Genomic DNA, 16,744 nt, shown 5'->3' with positions numbered 1-16,744 from the left:
GGATTCTGAAGTTCTGTACTCCTATGGAAACATGAATGCCTTCTTGGAATCCATCTTCTGTTGTTTTCCTAATAGACTAAAGCACTTTCTGCATGAGTAGAAGCAATAGCAGACAGCACATTGAGTATGAAATCCATCTCTTAATTGCACAACAATTTAAAATTAAACATTTCCCTTGCAGTATTTGCTCTTGATCAGTAATTTTGAAGAAATGCATGCAGGCATGTTTTCCATTAGTGCTTTCATGGCAGGTAACTTTCAGTGCTATTTATTAATACACAAAGAAAACATTAAATATCCCCTTCAGTTTCTTGGTAGTACGTGAAAGATCATATATGGCTGATGCCTTTATGTTGAAAAAAGCCTACAAACATACCTGATGTAAACTGGGGTACACCATTTTTCATCCAGAAATACAGATTTACTTTGTTGGATATAGTTGTCAAGAAAACAGTACTAAAACATGAGTTATATTAGATACAAATACTGTCTGAGGTTATTTCTTGTAATAGTCTAGCAAGGTGACTTCTTACTGGTAATTCCAGGCATCTCTTTGAAAATTGCCCACTACATCTAATAGGACATCTTCCAAGGGCCATGTGTTAGGTGACCTGGTTATCATTGTGTCATATTAGCATTGTCATGTTCTTGAAGAAGAACAGAGTAGTTTCAGTGGAGAAAACACTACACTACAATAGCATAATGATATGAAGGTTTATTGGACATGTAGAAAGGTTATAGTGGTTCTGTAACAAAATACATGCTGCTTTAATGAAACAAATCACTTCTCCTCTGTGTTTTAGCATCATTCTTTATACAACACTTTAGTTAGTGCAGCAAAGTGGAAAATAAATATATGTTTGCATTTTTGTTCTACTGTTTGTGGTAATGTGCAAAACAAATAATGTTTTTACCGCTGTCCTACTGTTTTAATGATACATTTTCTTTCCTTGTTGTCTTTTTTTCTGCTAGGGGAGCCTTGTGAACTACCTAAGGACTCGAGGGAGAACAGTTATTGCAGAAAAGCAGCTTATCCAATTTTCTTAGTAAGTTTTCATCTAACTGTCCTTTGTACAACTTTCTGTTGTTCTAGTTTTACGTCTCTCTCTTTTTTTACTCTAATAATTTGGGATATCACACATATGGTGGTCATAGTTCCATGAAGGTGTTATTTCACTTTAAGTGAGAAGTCACTGTCATATTGTTTACTCTGCCCTTTCCTAGTAATGAAATGAAATGCCCTACAATGTATCTGGTCACTATTTTTGCCATGAAAATGCTGATATCATATGCAGACCCTAGTCTTACAATGAGAGTAGTCAAAGCAGTCAGAATGTAGCTTGGATATTAAGCAGTAATAAAACTTATTCTATATTACTAACTACAATAATATAAAAATAAGCACATTCACTATAAGTGTGAATAACAGGTTTAATCAGTAGCACCACCATAATAATAATGAATTACACATAAAAGCCACTGCATTAAATCAGGATTACTAAATAAGAAAACATTAGTTAGCAAGGTGGAGAAAGGATAGATGTAAGAGAGAGGAAAACAACTGAGCTTTAATTATTCTATTAAACATACAACTTGGGGATGATTATTGATAATGCTGTATTAAACATAGAACTTGGGGATGATTATTGATAATACTGTATTACACATAGAACTTGGGGATGATTATTGATAATGCTGTATTAAACATAGAACTTGATGATTATTGATAATGCTGTATTAAACATAGAACTTGGGGATGATTATTGATAATGCTGTATTAAACATAGAACTTGGGGACGATTGTTGATAATGCTGCTGTTACTTAGTGCATCTAGAAGTGTATCAGACAGATACTGTTATAAGGGACTAACATAGAACTTGGGAATGATTATTGATAATGCTGTAGTAAACATAGAACTTGGGGATAATTATTGATAATGCTGTATTAAACATAGAACTTGGGGATGATTATTGATAATGCTGCTATTACTTAGTGCATCTAGAAGTGTATCAGACAGATACTCTTATAAGGGACTAACATTGAACTTGGGGATGATTATTGATAATGCTGTATTAAACATAGAACTTGGGGATGATTATTAATAATGCTGCTATTACTTAGTGCATCTTGAAGTGTATCAGACAGATACTGTTATAAGGGACTAATGTAGAACTTGGGGATGATTATTGATAATGCTGTATTAAACATAGAACTTGGGGAAGATTATTGACAATGCTGTATTAAACATAGAACTTGGAGATGATTATTGATAATGCTGTATTAAACATAGTACTTGGGGATGATTATTGATAATGCTGTATTAAACATAGAACTTGGGGATGATTATTGATAATGCAGTATTAAACATGGAACTCGGGGATGATTATTGATAATGCTGTATTTAACATAGAACTCCATTATTGATAATGCTGTATTAAACATAGAACTTGGGGATGATTATTGATAATGCTGTATTAAACATAGAACTTGGGGATGATTATTGATAATGCTGCTATTACTTAGTGCATCTAGAAGTGCATCAGACAGATACTGTTATAAGGGACTAACATAGAATTTGGGGATGATTATTGATAATGCTGTATTAAACATAGAACTTGGGGATGATTATTGACAATGCTGTATTAAACATAGAACTTGGCGATGATTATTGATAATGCTGTTTTAAACATAGTACTTGGGGATGATTATTGATAATGCTGTATTAAACATAGAACTTGGGGATGATTATTGATAATGCAGTATTAAACATGGAACTCAGGGATGATTATTGATAGTGCTGTATTAAACATAGAACTTGGGGATGATTATTGATAATGCTGTATTAAACATAAAACTTGGGGATGATTATTGATAATGCTGTATTAAACTTAGAATTTGATTATTGATAATGCTGTATTAAACATTGAACTTGGGGATGATTATTGATAATGCTGTATTAAACATAGAACTTGGGGATGATTATTGATAATGCTGTATTAAACATAGAACTTGGGGATGATTATTGATAATGCTGTATTAAACATAGAACTTGGGGATGATTATTGATAATGTTGTATTAAACATAGTACTTGGGGATGATTATTGATAATGCTGTATTAAACATAGTACTTGGTGATGATTATTGATAATGCTGTATTAAACATAGAACTTGGGGATGATTATTGATAATGCTGTATTAAACATGGAACTCAGGGATGATTATTGATAATGCTGTATTAAACATAGAACATGGGGATGATTATTGATAATGCTGTATTAAATATAGAACTTGGGGATGATTATTGATAATGGTGTATTAAACATAGTACTTGGGGATGATTATTGATAATGCTGTATTAAACATAGAACTTGGGGGTGATTATTGATAATGCTGTAATAAACAGGGAACTCGGGGATGATTATTGATAATGCTGTATTAAACATAGAACTTGGGGATGATTATTGATAATGCTGTATTAAACATAGAACTTGGGGATGATTATTAATAATGCTGTATTAAACATAGAACTTGGGGATGATTATTGATAATGCTGTATTAAACATAGAAATTGGGGATGATTATTGATAATGCTGTATTAAACATAGAACTTGGGGATGATTATTGATAATGCTGTATTAAATATGGAACTCGGGGATGATTATTGATAATACTGTATTAAACATAGAATTTGGGGATGATTATTGATAATGCTGTATTTAAACATCAAACTTGATGATTATTGATAATGCTGTATTAAACATAGAACTAGGGGATGATTATTGATAATGCTGTATTAAACATAAAACTTGGGGATGATTATTGCTAATGCTGTATTAAACATAGAACATGATGATTATTGATAATGCTGTATTAAACATAGAACTTGGAGATGATTATTGATAATGCTGCATTAAACATAGAATTTGGGGATGATTATTGATAATGCTGTATTAAACATAGAACATGATGATTGTTGATAATGCTGTATTAAACATAGAACTTGGGGATGATTATTGATAATGCTGCATTAAACATAAAATTTGGGGATGATTATTGATAATGCTGCTGTTACTTAGTGCATCTAGACGTGTATCAGACAGATACTGTTATAAGGGACTTTGGCACTCTTGTCCTTATCTTTTGACTATCATTTGTCCACATAGTCTGGAAGGCCTTTCATCTGGCTAATCTAATTTCCAAAGGCATCCCCTGTAGATATAAAGAAAGCTTAATCAGACCTATAAGTTTTTCTAAACATATAACTCAGTTTTGAGACCTCAGAGATCTAGAAAGGTCAGTGGTTACAAAGTTGTAGTTATGAAGACTGCCTGCCAGACCTATTTCTGTACATGCTTCTTACAGACTTCTCCATCAAGATCTGTGTTTAGCCTTTTGAGTCATGAACAATCTTTGATTTCCTATTCCTTCAGAAACCATTGGTATGATAGCTTTATATCCTACTGTATTACCCACCTCTGGAAAAACTTCCACTACAGGTCAAGCAGAGTAGCACACTCACCACCTCCAAGGTAAACCTACATAATTGGATGGGTAGCCTCAAATTCTCCCCTGGTCGATCTTGTACTGCCCGTTTCCCTCCTTGTAGGGGGGGGGCTAATCTTTGAATATGGGTTATTGCCTAGGCTTGTAATAGTTTGCAGAGTGTTTGCCTATTACTTACCTATGAACCTAAATGTATCATTTTGCTTAATCTAGCTTTTGCAGTGTTTGAAATGAAGCACATATTACACAAAAACAATAAAATTATGTTTAGATAGTATACAATGAGGTAAGAAAACTATAATGTAAAATGGCACTAGAAAACCAATATGATGTCAGTAAAATACTTGCAAATCTGCTGTGTGTGTATGTCTGCCAAACTATCATGTCTGTGAGGGACTTTTATAAAACTCTCCATTTTTAGAATTTTTCTCGGCTAGAGATGTTTTTGAATTTAGAATGGAAATAGATACTATTTGTAATTTTCTTGCCCAGATATGTTTAAATCATTAATAAAAATATAATGTAAACTTGTCTTCACTGATAATAAATTAATAAATTAAATGATTTTGTAGGAATAATTTGTATAATTGTTACTTTGCTTTCTAATATAGCCAAGGTGCACTTCTAGTGTAGTTCTGGACAGTTCTGTATAAGCTACAAGTGACAGAAAAGGCGATATTCATACAAGGCATAGATATATAAATTACAGGTCAGCTATAGTTTATAAATAATCAAGTCATAAGATACTAAATAGTTCTGACCTAAATCCATGCTATCTCTCTGACAGTCCACTCCTAATGTAATCCTGAGTGATGCTCACTTTGTATCTACATTTGTAGAGGGTCAGTGTCATTCCTACAACTACTGTATTTTCCTGTATACAGGGACTGCATAGCTGGTAATCTCCTTTTCCTACCTAGTGGTTTAACACTTCCTCCAACCCATATCTGTTAGCTGCTCTGTGAGCAATTAACTTGGTGCAGTGTTAAAGTCATGCCCTAATGTCTAGGCCATCACATCTCTTTGATAAGATTTTTTATTGTATCACATACATCCCCAGCAACCACTTTTGAAAAATGTTAAAATCAAAGAACAATCACTCCCAGTCCACTCAGATGCACAGTCTTCCACAGTATTTAATATTATAATTGTACAAACTAAGCACTTTTGTCTCCCTAAAAATTATCAGAGACTTCCTTGGAGTTAAAATCATGCTGCCAAAACAGTCACTTACATCTAGGTACAATTATCAAGAAAATATACCAATTAACTCATTGTAATAAATTTAAGGCTACAGGCTAATAATTCTTGCATTTCAGTAATGTGTCCTGTTTCCTCAAAAGGAAATCCGCCATGCAGTATATAAACACCCATGCACTATATCTGTGACACAATTAATAAATATTAACATTAAAAATAGGTACAGGAAATGAAAATTAAAAATATATCTGTAAATGTAATAAATATGTTCAGAAAATACAACAACAGTGTAAAATTCTTATAAAATGCTTTCACTATGTTTCAACACACTGGCAATTGAGATAAAGTCATTTATCCCTGGTTTTACACTAGCATTTAACCTCAGCTGACAAGCCAGTTCCTTAAATTCCAACAATGTTTCAATATCACCTCCCCTGTCATTGTGGTTGACTTTATATATTATAAAAGTAACTGTATTAACTGCATGTCTGCTTAAGACTTCCTATTATATGTCCCTTTATCTTGTCTTTTAACCTCCTAGATGTTTTCCCCACATAAAAAGCTGGGAAACGGGTACAAGTTGCCAGATAAACCACCCCAGTTATTTCACAATTAAAAGCTCCGAGGCATGCTATAGATTTGTTATAATGGATGACACATAAGGGCCATCATTTACAAACCTGTAGTATTTACAGCCACACTTTGTCATCCTTTTACTCTTCCCTAATGAAATTTTATTTTGGGGCATACTTTCCAAACAATGTTTAATACTTCTTCATTTTCCAAAAACTGTTATTGGGAAATTCCCTACTTTATTTTTCAAGTCTTGCATAAAGACCATGTCCCAGGTCTTCTTAAACACATTATGTACAATATTTACATACTTATCCACATATTTATGTATGTCTACAGCAAATAGTAGTATTAAGGTCAAATGTCTGGCAAATCTGCCAGATCTGCCTTCAATTACCTCCTTTTAATTGCATCCAAAACTTATTGTGGATGACGTCTACCCCTGGACATTCCCAACAAATGTTCCATTTGTACATGGAACCAACTAGTCTCACTAATAATCCTAGAGGCATGTATCAGTTGCCCCTTACCTATAGCCCATTTTTGATGTTTGGGGTGGCAACTGTCATCATGCAAATATGCATTCTTTCTAAATAAAGTAGATGTAATATATCTTCCCCAGTGTTATATCTAAATAATTGATTTCACAAATGGAAAACTGATATGTGAACTTCAATAACATAGTAATAATTTATAAAAGTAAACAGTCTGGCCTCACTTCCTTTCTATAAAATCAAAATCTCATCCAGGAACCTAAAATAAGCATGTACACTGTCAACATGTTTTGATGAAGGTACATATTTACCTTTCCAAGCAGCCAAAACCACATTACTATGCAGGAGAGCATGCGTGGCCCCCATGGCTACTGTAGCTATTTGGTAAAAATGCTCTCTTTCAAAATAAATGAAATTGTATTTTAACACCAAGTCCAAAAAACACTCCAAAACGTTCATCTCATGGATGGAAAAGTCATTGCAGCTTACCTTTATTTTATAAAACTCCAGCCCCACCTGATGTGGTATGACAGAAAACAAATTTATAACATCCACAGTAACAAAAAATATATCTTCATGGAAATCAATAGAACTTAAACACTAAAAAAGAATCCAAGACTCATGTTAGGTATAGGTTTTATTAGGTATCATGTACTTAGCATGTTTGTCTATATAGAGTGCTAGGGCATCCGTCCTCAAGAATTATGCAGTCACAATTGGCCTTGGGGAGGACCTAACAAGTTTTTATGAATCTTAGGGATTTCAAAAATAGCTGGAATTACTGTGTTATTGACCAAAACAAAATCAAAAACTTCATGGGGAATAGAACCCTATTTCAACATGTCATATAAATGATAATGGATCTTCCTATATTATTTTATTTATTGGCACCCTGGAATAAGTAACTTCTTCTGATAATAAACATCTTCGAAGAATAAGCTATAGTGTTCATAATAATAACACCCTCCCCTTTATCAGGTTTTATGACATGTAATGGACTTGTTATAGTGTTCATAATAATAACACCCTCCCCTTTATCAGGTTTTATGACATGTTATGGACTTGTTATTTTTGTTGTGGACCAGTTCATCCAAACCCAAATGATTACTTTCAGGTAAATTGTCTATAAAAATTTTTTTTTGTGAGGAAATGTATCTAAACTGCTCCTCACAAAATTTTAAAAACACTACCACTATTGGGTGTGGAGGAGGAATAAAAACACTTTTGCTTTTTATTGTTAAAACTCGTAAACTCTTCACTTCCCTTGTGAATAACTTCACTTGAAGTATAGCCATCACCAGGTCTAGTCTAAAATTAGACACAAAGGTGAAGCTCTTCTTAAACGATGTATACATCTCCTCATTTCAGACCAACAAACTTAAATTAAACAATTTAAAGATACTTGTTTGCAGTATCTTCTTTACGTGAAGCAGCCTTATCTTCTCCTGCTCCTGTTTCTCGCTCTCTGACGATTGGTAAAATTGCTGTCTTGATCGATCTTCCTCTGCTGCTGAGGCTTGGCCTGGTCGGTGATTCTCTAGGATCTCCACAATGGAAGATCCTGTAAAAATTTGTTTTGCTCTGATGTACCTTATCTATACTTGATCATTCCAAATCCTTTCATCCTGCTGTACCTCATCCAGACTTGCACACTCCTCCATCTCCATTGTCACCTGGTCTAAATAGTACTTACTGGTACACCCTCATATTGTCATCGATGGTAATGGATAAACACAGATTCCTTCATATTCTTTTGATTCTCTCACCAGCTTTTTATTGCTACATTCCTTATTTTAGGCTACTGTTTTGTCTACGTTCTCAAATAACCCTTGGTAATCATGCTTGTAGTTTTGAAAAAGATCTTTACAAATATGTCCATCAACTACTTTGATGTCTTTATCCAGCCTTATTAACTTCACATGCCCCCCCCCCACACACACACACACACATACACACTACTTCTTTAAAGTAATGGTAGTGTTACAGGAAAGGTTTTTCTAAGGGTGTGCTAGGGTTGGTGTCAGGGTCAGTGATGTTTTCGTGTTTCACTGTTGCAGTCATCACATTTGGGTTATCCTTGCCAGGGTAGCCCTCAGCTGGCCCGAATACCAGAGACTTAGTATTTCTGCGTCATTTGCTGTTGCTCCAGGACTGACATCAGGACATCAGTGGTATAAAAACAGGCAGCCAATGCCATTACATCAGTCTTTCTTGCCGAGGTGCCCGAAGCAGAAGCAGTTCGCGATTGCCGGTCGGCCACTAACTGAGTTTTTCATTTCTGAATTGAAGTTGAAGTCTTCTAAAGCTAAGTACCCCATTGGGGACCCTTTTCTCTTGCTCTAACCAACGTCAGAAAAAGTTAATAATTGTTTCGCCTGTGGAAAGCAAATACCACTCCGAGACTTCCATTCCTACTGCATCACTTGTTTAGGCCCAGACCACGACGTCCCCCGCTGTCACCTTTGTTCAATTCCAGAACTATACATCGTCAGACCCTTATTGTAGCTAGATATTGTTGGTCTCAGTCCTCGACTTCTGATATGGCTTCGGTAAGCCATCCAACAACCGATTTTCCAAAAAAAGTCAGGATAAAGACAGAGACAGACCGCACAGGTCCAAAACTGCCGACGATGCTTCCGTTAAGCTAGTCGTCAGTTCTCCAGTCCTCAGTGAGGCACTTTCGCAGCCCGTGATGCCTGCTTCTGTGGATTTGCAGGCCACTACCGAGACCCTTTCAGAGTCCATTATGCCACAAGACTCTTCTTCAACTTAGGATCCTGCGGATGTCTCTACCTTGGATGGGTCCGGAGTGCTTAGCAGGCACCAGCTTCCGTGGAAGTAATTCTCACTACGGATACTCGACACAGACCAACGACTTTTTCAGGTCTACAGTTCTTTAGAAAACTACACTACAGAGTTTCTAAGGCCCAGGGTACAAATCACACTCATAAAAACGACAACCCAAGCTCAGGCCCCTGCTTCCTTGCCTCAGTCTCAAATGCTTAAAATGGTGGAAGACCTTATAATGCTTATCAGGGGAAGCCAGGCTACCTCTTCCAAAAGAAAGAGAGACTTGTCCCCAGTATCTGAACAGGAGTCCAATGGCTCTGATGTATCTAAATATGAAGATATGCAACCCCTCTCTGCTTATGAGGATTCTGATGCAAAGGAATCCATCTCTTCAGACTCTCCACCTGAGAACTTTTCCTTTGGGGAAACCCTACATACTTTAAGGGAGCATTACCAATGGGAATGTCAGAACTATCCTCAGTCAAAAAAGAGACTCAGGGAATTCTTAGATCTTCCACAGCACAGACCTCTGGCCATTCCTCCTGTCCTGGATGTTGTGGATGATGTTTTTATGGAATCCAGTCTGACCCCTGACACCCTCCCTCCTGCTCCCAGGAAACCTGACAGGTACTATAGAGTCCCTGACTCTCACAAATTTCTTTTCAAAAATCCTACTGCTGACCCCGAGGTCATCTCTCAAGGACCTAAAGGAATCAAAGCAACTTCAGCTAAGAATCCCACCCCCTCAGATAGGGATTCCCGAGCATTAGACACATGGGGGAAAAAAGTATACACCTCTGCTACTCTTGCTATTAGAGCATTAAATTGTCAGTTCCATATGCTGAAATATCAGCAACATACCATGGAACTCCTCAAACAAAAAATATCTTCTTTCCCTGTTTGTGCAAAAAATAAGAGTTACAAGAGTTAATGCATTCTGCAAGTCAAGTAACTAAGCACACCTTACAATGTGGTTTTGACACCCTAGAAGCATCTTGCAGGGCAGCAGTTACTGGTTCTGTACTTAGAAGACATGCTTGGCTTAAGGAACAGACCTTGCCAGACCATGTCAAATCCAAATTATTGGACACACCCTTGCACAAAGACAACTTATTTGGCACCAAGGCAGAAGAGGTCCTAAAAAAGATGAAAGAAAAAGCTAAATCTATGCAGACAGTTAAAGACTTCTTACAGGTCCAGCCACTGAGGTTCAGTAGGCATTGTCCCTACAAGCACTGGTTCTTTCCTGCCCCTACTAGGTCAGCTCAGCCCAGACCCTGGGGGAGCAGGCCCCCCAGACAACAGCCCCAGGGAATGCAGATATCTAAGCAATGGAGTTCCTCCTCTTCAAAACCAGGGAGTGAAAAGCCACCCCCTTATGGTAAGATCTCTCAATGACTTTACACTTCCACCCCCTCCCTCTGCCCACCTGCACTTGTCCCTAGGAGTAAAACTCTCCTTCCACACAAGCAATTGGGCCATCATTACCAACTACTGCTGGGTCCTCAACATAGTGTTTCAGGGATTCAAATTTTATTTTTACACTCTGCCAACCCCAAAAGGGTTCCCAGATCTTCCCCCAAACCAGTGGGCAGAGGCCAAAATGCAAGTCCTTTCCCTACTTTATATGAGGGCAATAGAGCATGTTCCTGCAGAGGAAACAAGCCAAGGTTTCTACTCCAGGCTCTTCCTGGTACCCAGGAAAGAGGGCACATGGTGCCCCATTGTCAACCTATCCATTCTAAACACCTTTCTGGTGATATCAAAATTCAGAATGCTCACCCTCCAGCAGCTTCTTCCTATTCTTTCCAAGGATGCTTGGTTAGCCATCCTAGACCTAAAAGAGGCCTACCTACACACCCCAATCAGGGAATCATGCAGGAAATACCTATGTTTCAGAGCAGGATGCACTTTCAGTTCTCTGCACTCCCCTTTGGCTTATCCACTGCTTCCAGAGTATTCACAAAATGTCTGGCTTTTGCCATTGCTTTTTGCAGGCAAATAAATATTCAAATTTACCCATACTTAGACGATTGCCTGATTCAGGCAGACAATCAGAAAAAGCTGCTAAAGCACCTGACCTTTGTAAAGGACCTACTGACCTCACTGGGGTATACTATCAACGAAAAAAAATCAAAACTAGTCTCCACACAAAAAAATTGTATTCCTGGGAGCAAGCCTGGACACAGCATCCCAGATGGCATTCCTTACACCAGGAAAAACAAACCTACCTGACAACGTACTTCTCTCAACTAGCCACCAGGACCCATTTATCCTCAAGGAAAATCCTGCAAGCTCTATGGTTCATGGCTTCTTGCATTCTACTCATTCCATATGCCAGACTGCATATGAAGAAACTACAATGGTACCTAAAAAGCCTTTGGTGTCAGCACTCTCAAGACCTGGAAACTGTTATACCTATGATACCGTGTCTAAGGAAAGATTTTCTTTGGTGGGCAGCAGCATGCTGCCACAACAATGGATTTCCCTTCTCACTACCCCACGCAGCCCAGACCCTCACCACAGATGCATCAGACTATGCCTGGGGTGCACACCTGGACGGCAGGTGCATTTAAGGTCAATGGAGCCCAAATTGAATACATATGCACATCAACCAAAAAGATATGTTAGCTGTTCAGCACACCCTGACAGCTTTCAGACCCCTACTCTCCCCAGGGCCTCTGCTGATCAAAACAGACAATACCACAGTTATGTGGTACATCAACAAGTAGGGAGGGACTCACTCTTACCCTGTGTGCAGGGTTGCCATAACCCTTTGGCACATGGCCACAGCCATGCAACTACACCTGTTAGCACAGTTCCTGCCAGGCTCTCTAAACTCTCTGGCAGACAACCTAAGCAGAAACCTGCTAGACCCACACAAGTGGCAACTAGACCAAAAAACCTTCACCCTTGTAACCCAGAAATGGGGCATCCCGAAGGTAGACCTCTTTGCCTCCCACTCCAATCATCAGCTCAGCAAATTCTGTACCAGGGAACCTCACAGCAAGGCCTGGAAAGTGGGTGCTCTATCCTCCCAGTGGGTAAACCTCTCAGTCTATGCATTTCCCCCTCTACCACTCATTTCAAGGGTACTGCTCAAAATAAGGGAGGAAAAACCAAGAACAATCCTGATTGCCCTAGACTGGCCATGGCAGCACTGGTACCCACTGCTGCGCAGCCTGTTACCCCTGCCACCATGGTACGTACCTCAGATCCCAACACTCCTAACCCAGAGGAATGGAGAATTCATGCATCCCCAATTGCAGACCCTCAATCTAGCAGCCTGGCTTATTCCCTGACCTCTCATCATGCTGCCAGTCTAAGCAAGCAAGTTCTAGATGTTATATGTGAGGCCAGATGCCCCAGCACTAGAAAGTCTTATGCTGACAAGTGGAAAAGGTTTTGCACCTGGATCCAGGCTAAGGGAGCCAGAACGGCACAGCCCCCCCCCCCACCTCTCATCTTGGATAACTTGACAGACCTACTACACAAGGGTCTATCCTTCTCTTCTATTAAAATTCATGCCTCTGCCATCTCAGCTCATTTCAGCACAGAGCCACATCTTTTCTTGCACCCTCTCATCCTTCATGCCAAAAGTGGTGTCCAATGTGGCTCTCAACCAATCCATTCATTTTCCCACCATTTTCCCTAACCCACAAAACAAGGGGGAAAGGATTCTGCACTCTCTAGATGTGCACAGACAGCTCGGATTCTACCTAGATAGGACTAAATCTTTTGGAAAAACTGATCAATTGCTAGTCAGCTTTGCTGCAGGAGCAGAGGGCAAGGACATCTCTAAACAAACAGTTTCCAAATGGATAGCACATTGCATCCATTTCTGCTACAAACAGCATGGAAAACCTCCCCCCCAAGAGGCTCAGGACACATTCCACCAGAGCAACCTCCACCTCTGCAGCTTTCCTCAGCAGGGTCCCCACCAGGAACATTCTGGAGGCTGCAATATGGACTTCTGTTCATACCTTCACCAAGCATTACCACCTGCCAATTGTGAAATCCAGGGCAGACTTTGCCACAACAGTCTTGCAGGGCATCCTAGCCAGCCCCCAGTCTTCTTGACTGCCTCCACCCTTTTCTTCAGCTTTGGGAATCAACCCAAATGTGATGACTGCAACAGTGAAACATGAAGAACATAGTACAGTTGTGTACACTTACCATAAATTTAGACGTTCGAGTGTATTCACTGTTGCATTTCTGGTTTCCCTCCCTCCATCCCCCTTGTCTCTCCCTCTCCTTCTCTCTCTCTCTCTCTCTCCACCTTACAAGGAATTGTTGGTATTTACTTTCTACTGGTGGTGTTCTTCCACCATAACCTAGCTCCTAATAGGAGGCTCCCAACAGTTAGGGCAAGAAAAACTGATGTAATGTTGTCGACTGCCTGTTTTTATACCACTGATGTCCTGATGTCAGTCCTGGAGCGACAGCAACCGACGCAGAAATACTAAGTCTCTGATATTCAGTCTGGCTGCAGGGATAATCCAAATGTGATGACTGCAACAGTGAATACACTCAAACATCTAAATTTATGATAAGTGTATACAACTGTACCTTAGCAGGTATTAGAAATGTGAGCATGCCAATCAGAGCATGCTATAACCATGGCCAGGCAAGTGCATTAAATGCACATATATAGTAGCCGGAATTGCAAAAGACCCTGAAAACTTTCTTTAAGTGTGTGAAAACACAGTGGTGATGCTTGTTCTTGTCTTTGCTGGTATTCGTATCTATCACCATTCATTACTGCCTTTCAGCGTATAAATGATATCACTTTCCACATTGATCTGGGCCTTATGGCAACTCTTTGTGTTCCAAATTATCAAGAAAACTTGGAGCATGTTAGATACCATCATCAGGACAGAATGACAGTGGTGTGGGAAAAGGCACCACTTGGTGCAAGGAAGCTGTGGGGGTGCTAGTGAAAGAATGTCATAGCTGAAGGGTGCATTTTTTAACACCGGCAAAGAGGGAAGCTGGCAAGCTGAGCCATGTTAGGGAATGGGGTGCAATAATAGTTGGTACAGAGGTACTCCAACCTATGGACACTGGCAGGGGGGACTAGAGTAAGGGGAGTGTTAATATAATCTGTAACAAAAGAAAGGAAGACAGACAAGAGAGGAAGTGCTTGAAAGGTAGGCTGAGACATAAGGTGAATGTAGTTTGAAATCAGCAGTCAGAAGGGGAGGATATTAAGGGGGACTAAAAGAGATTAACCAAACACTGAGCTTGATCGAAGGAAGGACACTGAGGAAACTCGGAGCTATAATATATAACATTAACTATCCTATGTATTTTTCTAGCTAGTTTCACTGTGTGTGAGGTATTAACTGGAAATTGTCCACTTTTATTAAGCATTTGTTGGGTTGTTTGTTTGTAATAACTTGTTGCAGTTAAACTCTTTTTTCTAGAGGCTCATTTAGCTGTTTAAAACTTTCATTTAAAGGCTCACTGCTGCTTTTCAGCTGTGAGAAACATTTCTGCAGTTTGTTTCCCGCCCTGCCTCCCTGTTGGTATAGTGTTTTTATAGTTGGTGGCTTTGCAGTTGCCCACCCCTAGTGTAAATTTGATCTGGGACCCTCCTCCCAGTCTAGTGTCATTACCTCATTCTACCCAGTACAGGGAGAACATTTGAGAAGGTCAATCAGCTTAGTTTCTGCTACTCCTTTCTCGCTTTCCTTTCTCTCTTTCCATTTAAAAAAAAAAAAAAATTATCTGCTTTTACTGTATTTGTGTTTCTTCCTACTTTATTTTGCTTTTGCGTCATCTTAAAAGTACTCAATTGTATTTATTACTGCTTGGTGTAACTCATTCTAAGCCTTTTAGTTTAAGCACTTGGGCTTCAGACCAGTTGTTTTACATTAAGAAGGTTTGTGGCCTGCACTGTGGTGGCAGGACAGGTAGCTTACATCATTCTAAGTTGGGAACTGCTGATTGAGGGCTCAGTGTCTGTTATTCTAAAAGTGTATTAGTTCTGGTTTAAGCACTTGGGCTTCAGGCCAGTTATTTTACATTAAGAAGGTTCGTGGTCTGCACTCTTGTGGGAGGAGAGGCTGGACTCTGCCCTTCTGAGCTGGGAATTTCTAGTTAAAGGCTTATAGTGCCTGCATATTTGAGCTGTTTCTTACTGAAATTGGTACACCTTGTTGCTGTAGCATAGACTAGATCCAGGCCTGCTGAATCTAGCTTTGTTTGTATGCTTGTTGTTTGTGTGCTTATTTCCCTGAAATGCTAATTTCACCTAAAACGCAGCTTTTCAGCGCTTCTGTGGATCCCTAGTGATATCTGCATTGCTAACTGTACTTATTTCCTTGTTTCACTTGAAAGAAAGTTACTGTTTGTCATTTTTGCATTTAAGTTACCTGTAACACATTGCATTTAAGTTACCTGGCACTTGCTCACTAAGTCAGCACTAAAAAATTAAAAGCACTACACCCTCACAAACTCCCCTTGAGTACCTTGTTCCCCATTGGCCCTTTTTTTCAATTATAAAGGAATTCCCAATACTATTCTAGCATGTCCAAAGGTCAGTTGTCAATCTCCTCTCTGGTCCAGCTGGTGAATCTGGAAATCTTGAGGATATGTTACAACTGCCTCATGTACACAGACAACCCTCTCCTCCTCCCAACAAATTCCAACACATGTGAGAGATGCAACCATATAGCCAAACTGGAGGCTAAGATCTCTCAACTCAGTACTGGCGGAACCAGTCAGGAGGAGAAGGAAACCACACTCACTACAATTCCAGTTTCACATAGACCAACCACGACAGCACACCAAACACATAAACACACAAAAACATACTCGGAGGCTCTAAATAAAAATCTGCCTAAGCAGCAGAGACCTCCAAAGCAGACACCCAAGCAACCGCTACCCTAAAACAAAACAAGTGCAACACATAGCTCAGAAAGCCAGTGTGCCAAACAGTCACAGCCCTTAAGGCTAAACAACACACCTGATACACTTGTAATAGGTGACTCTATCATCAGGCATACTGAGTCCCGCTCACCAGGCTGAACAAGGAGAAGATCACGGTGAGCTGCCTGTCAGGCGCTAGGATCCACCACATAACACAAGCACTCAGGTCACTCCAAGGCAAGTACAAATATGACTCAGTCATTGTCCATGCTGGTGTGAATGACCTGAGACGTACCTCCCTGGACTACA

At 39.1% G+C, this 16,744-nt stretch overlaps 1 protein-coding gene across 2 annotated transcripts in view; it reads left to right on the top strand.

The window, feature by feature from the left end:
• Positions 1-16,744, top strand: part of MATK (megakaryocyte-associated tyrosine kinase) — a 716,676-nt gene that overhangs the window by 606,299 nt on the left and 93,633 nt on the right. For both annotated transcript variants that reach the window (XM_044054018.1, XM_044054017.1), the window contains one exon: positions 973-1,046. In XM_044054018.1, the coding sequence (XP_043909953.1) occupies positions 973-1,046 (74 nt within the window). The remainder of the gene's footprint in view (positions 1-972; positions 1,047-16,744) is intronic.

Source organism: Protopterus annectens, chromosome 13.part0 (genome assembly GCF_019279795.1).
Source record: "Protopterus annectens isolate FY-2018-M chromosome 13.part0, PAN1.0, whole genome shotgun sequence".
NCBI lineage: Eukaryota > Metazoa > Chordata > Ceratodontiformes > Protopteridae > Protopterus > Protopterus annectens.
Note: the sequence above shows the minus strand (reverse complement) of the source record. Positions and strands in the feature narration are given on the sequence as shown.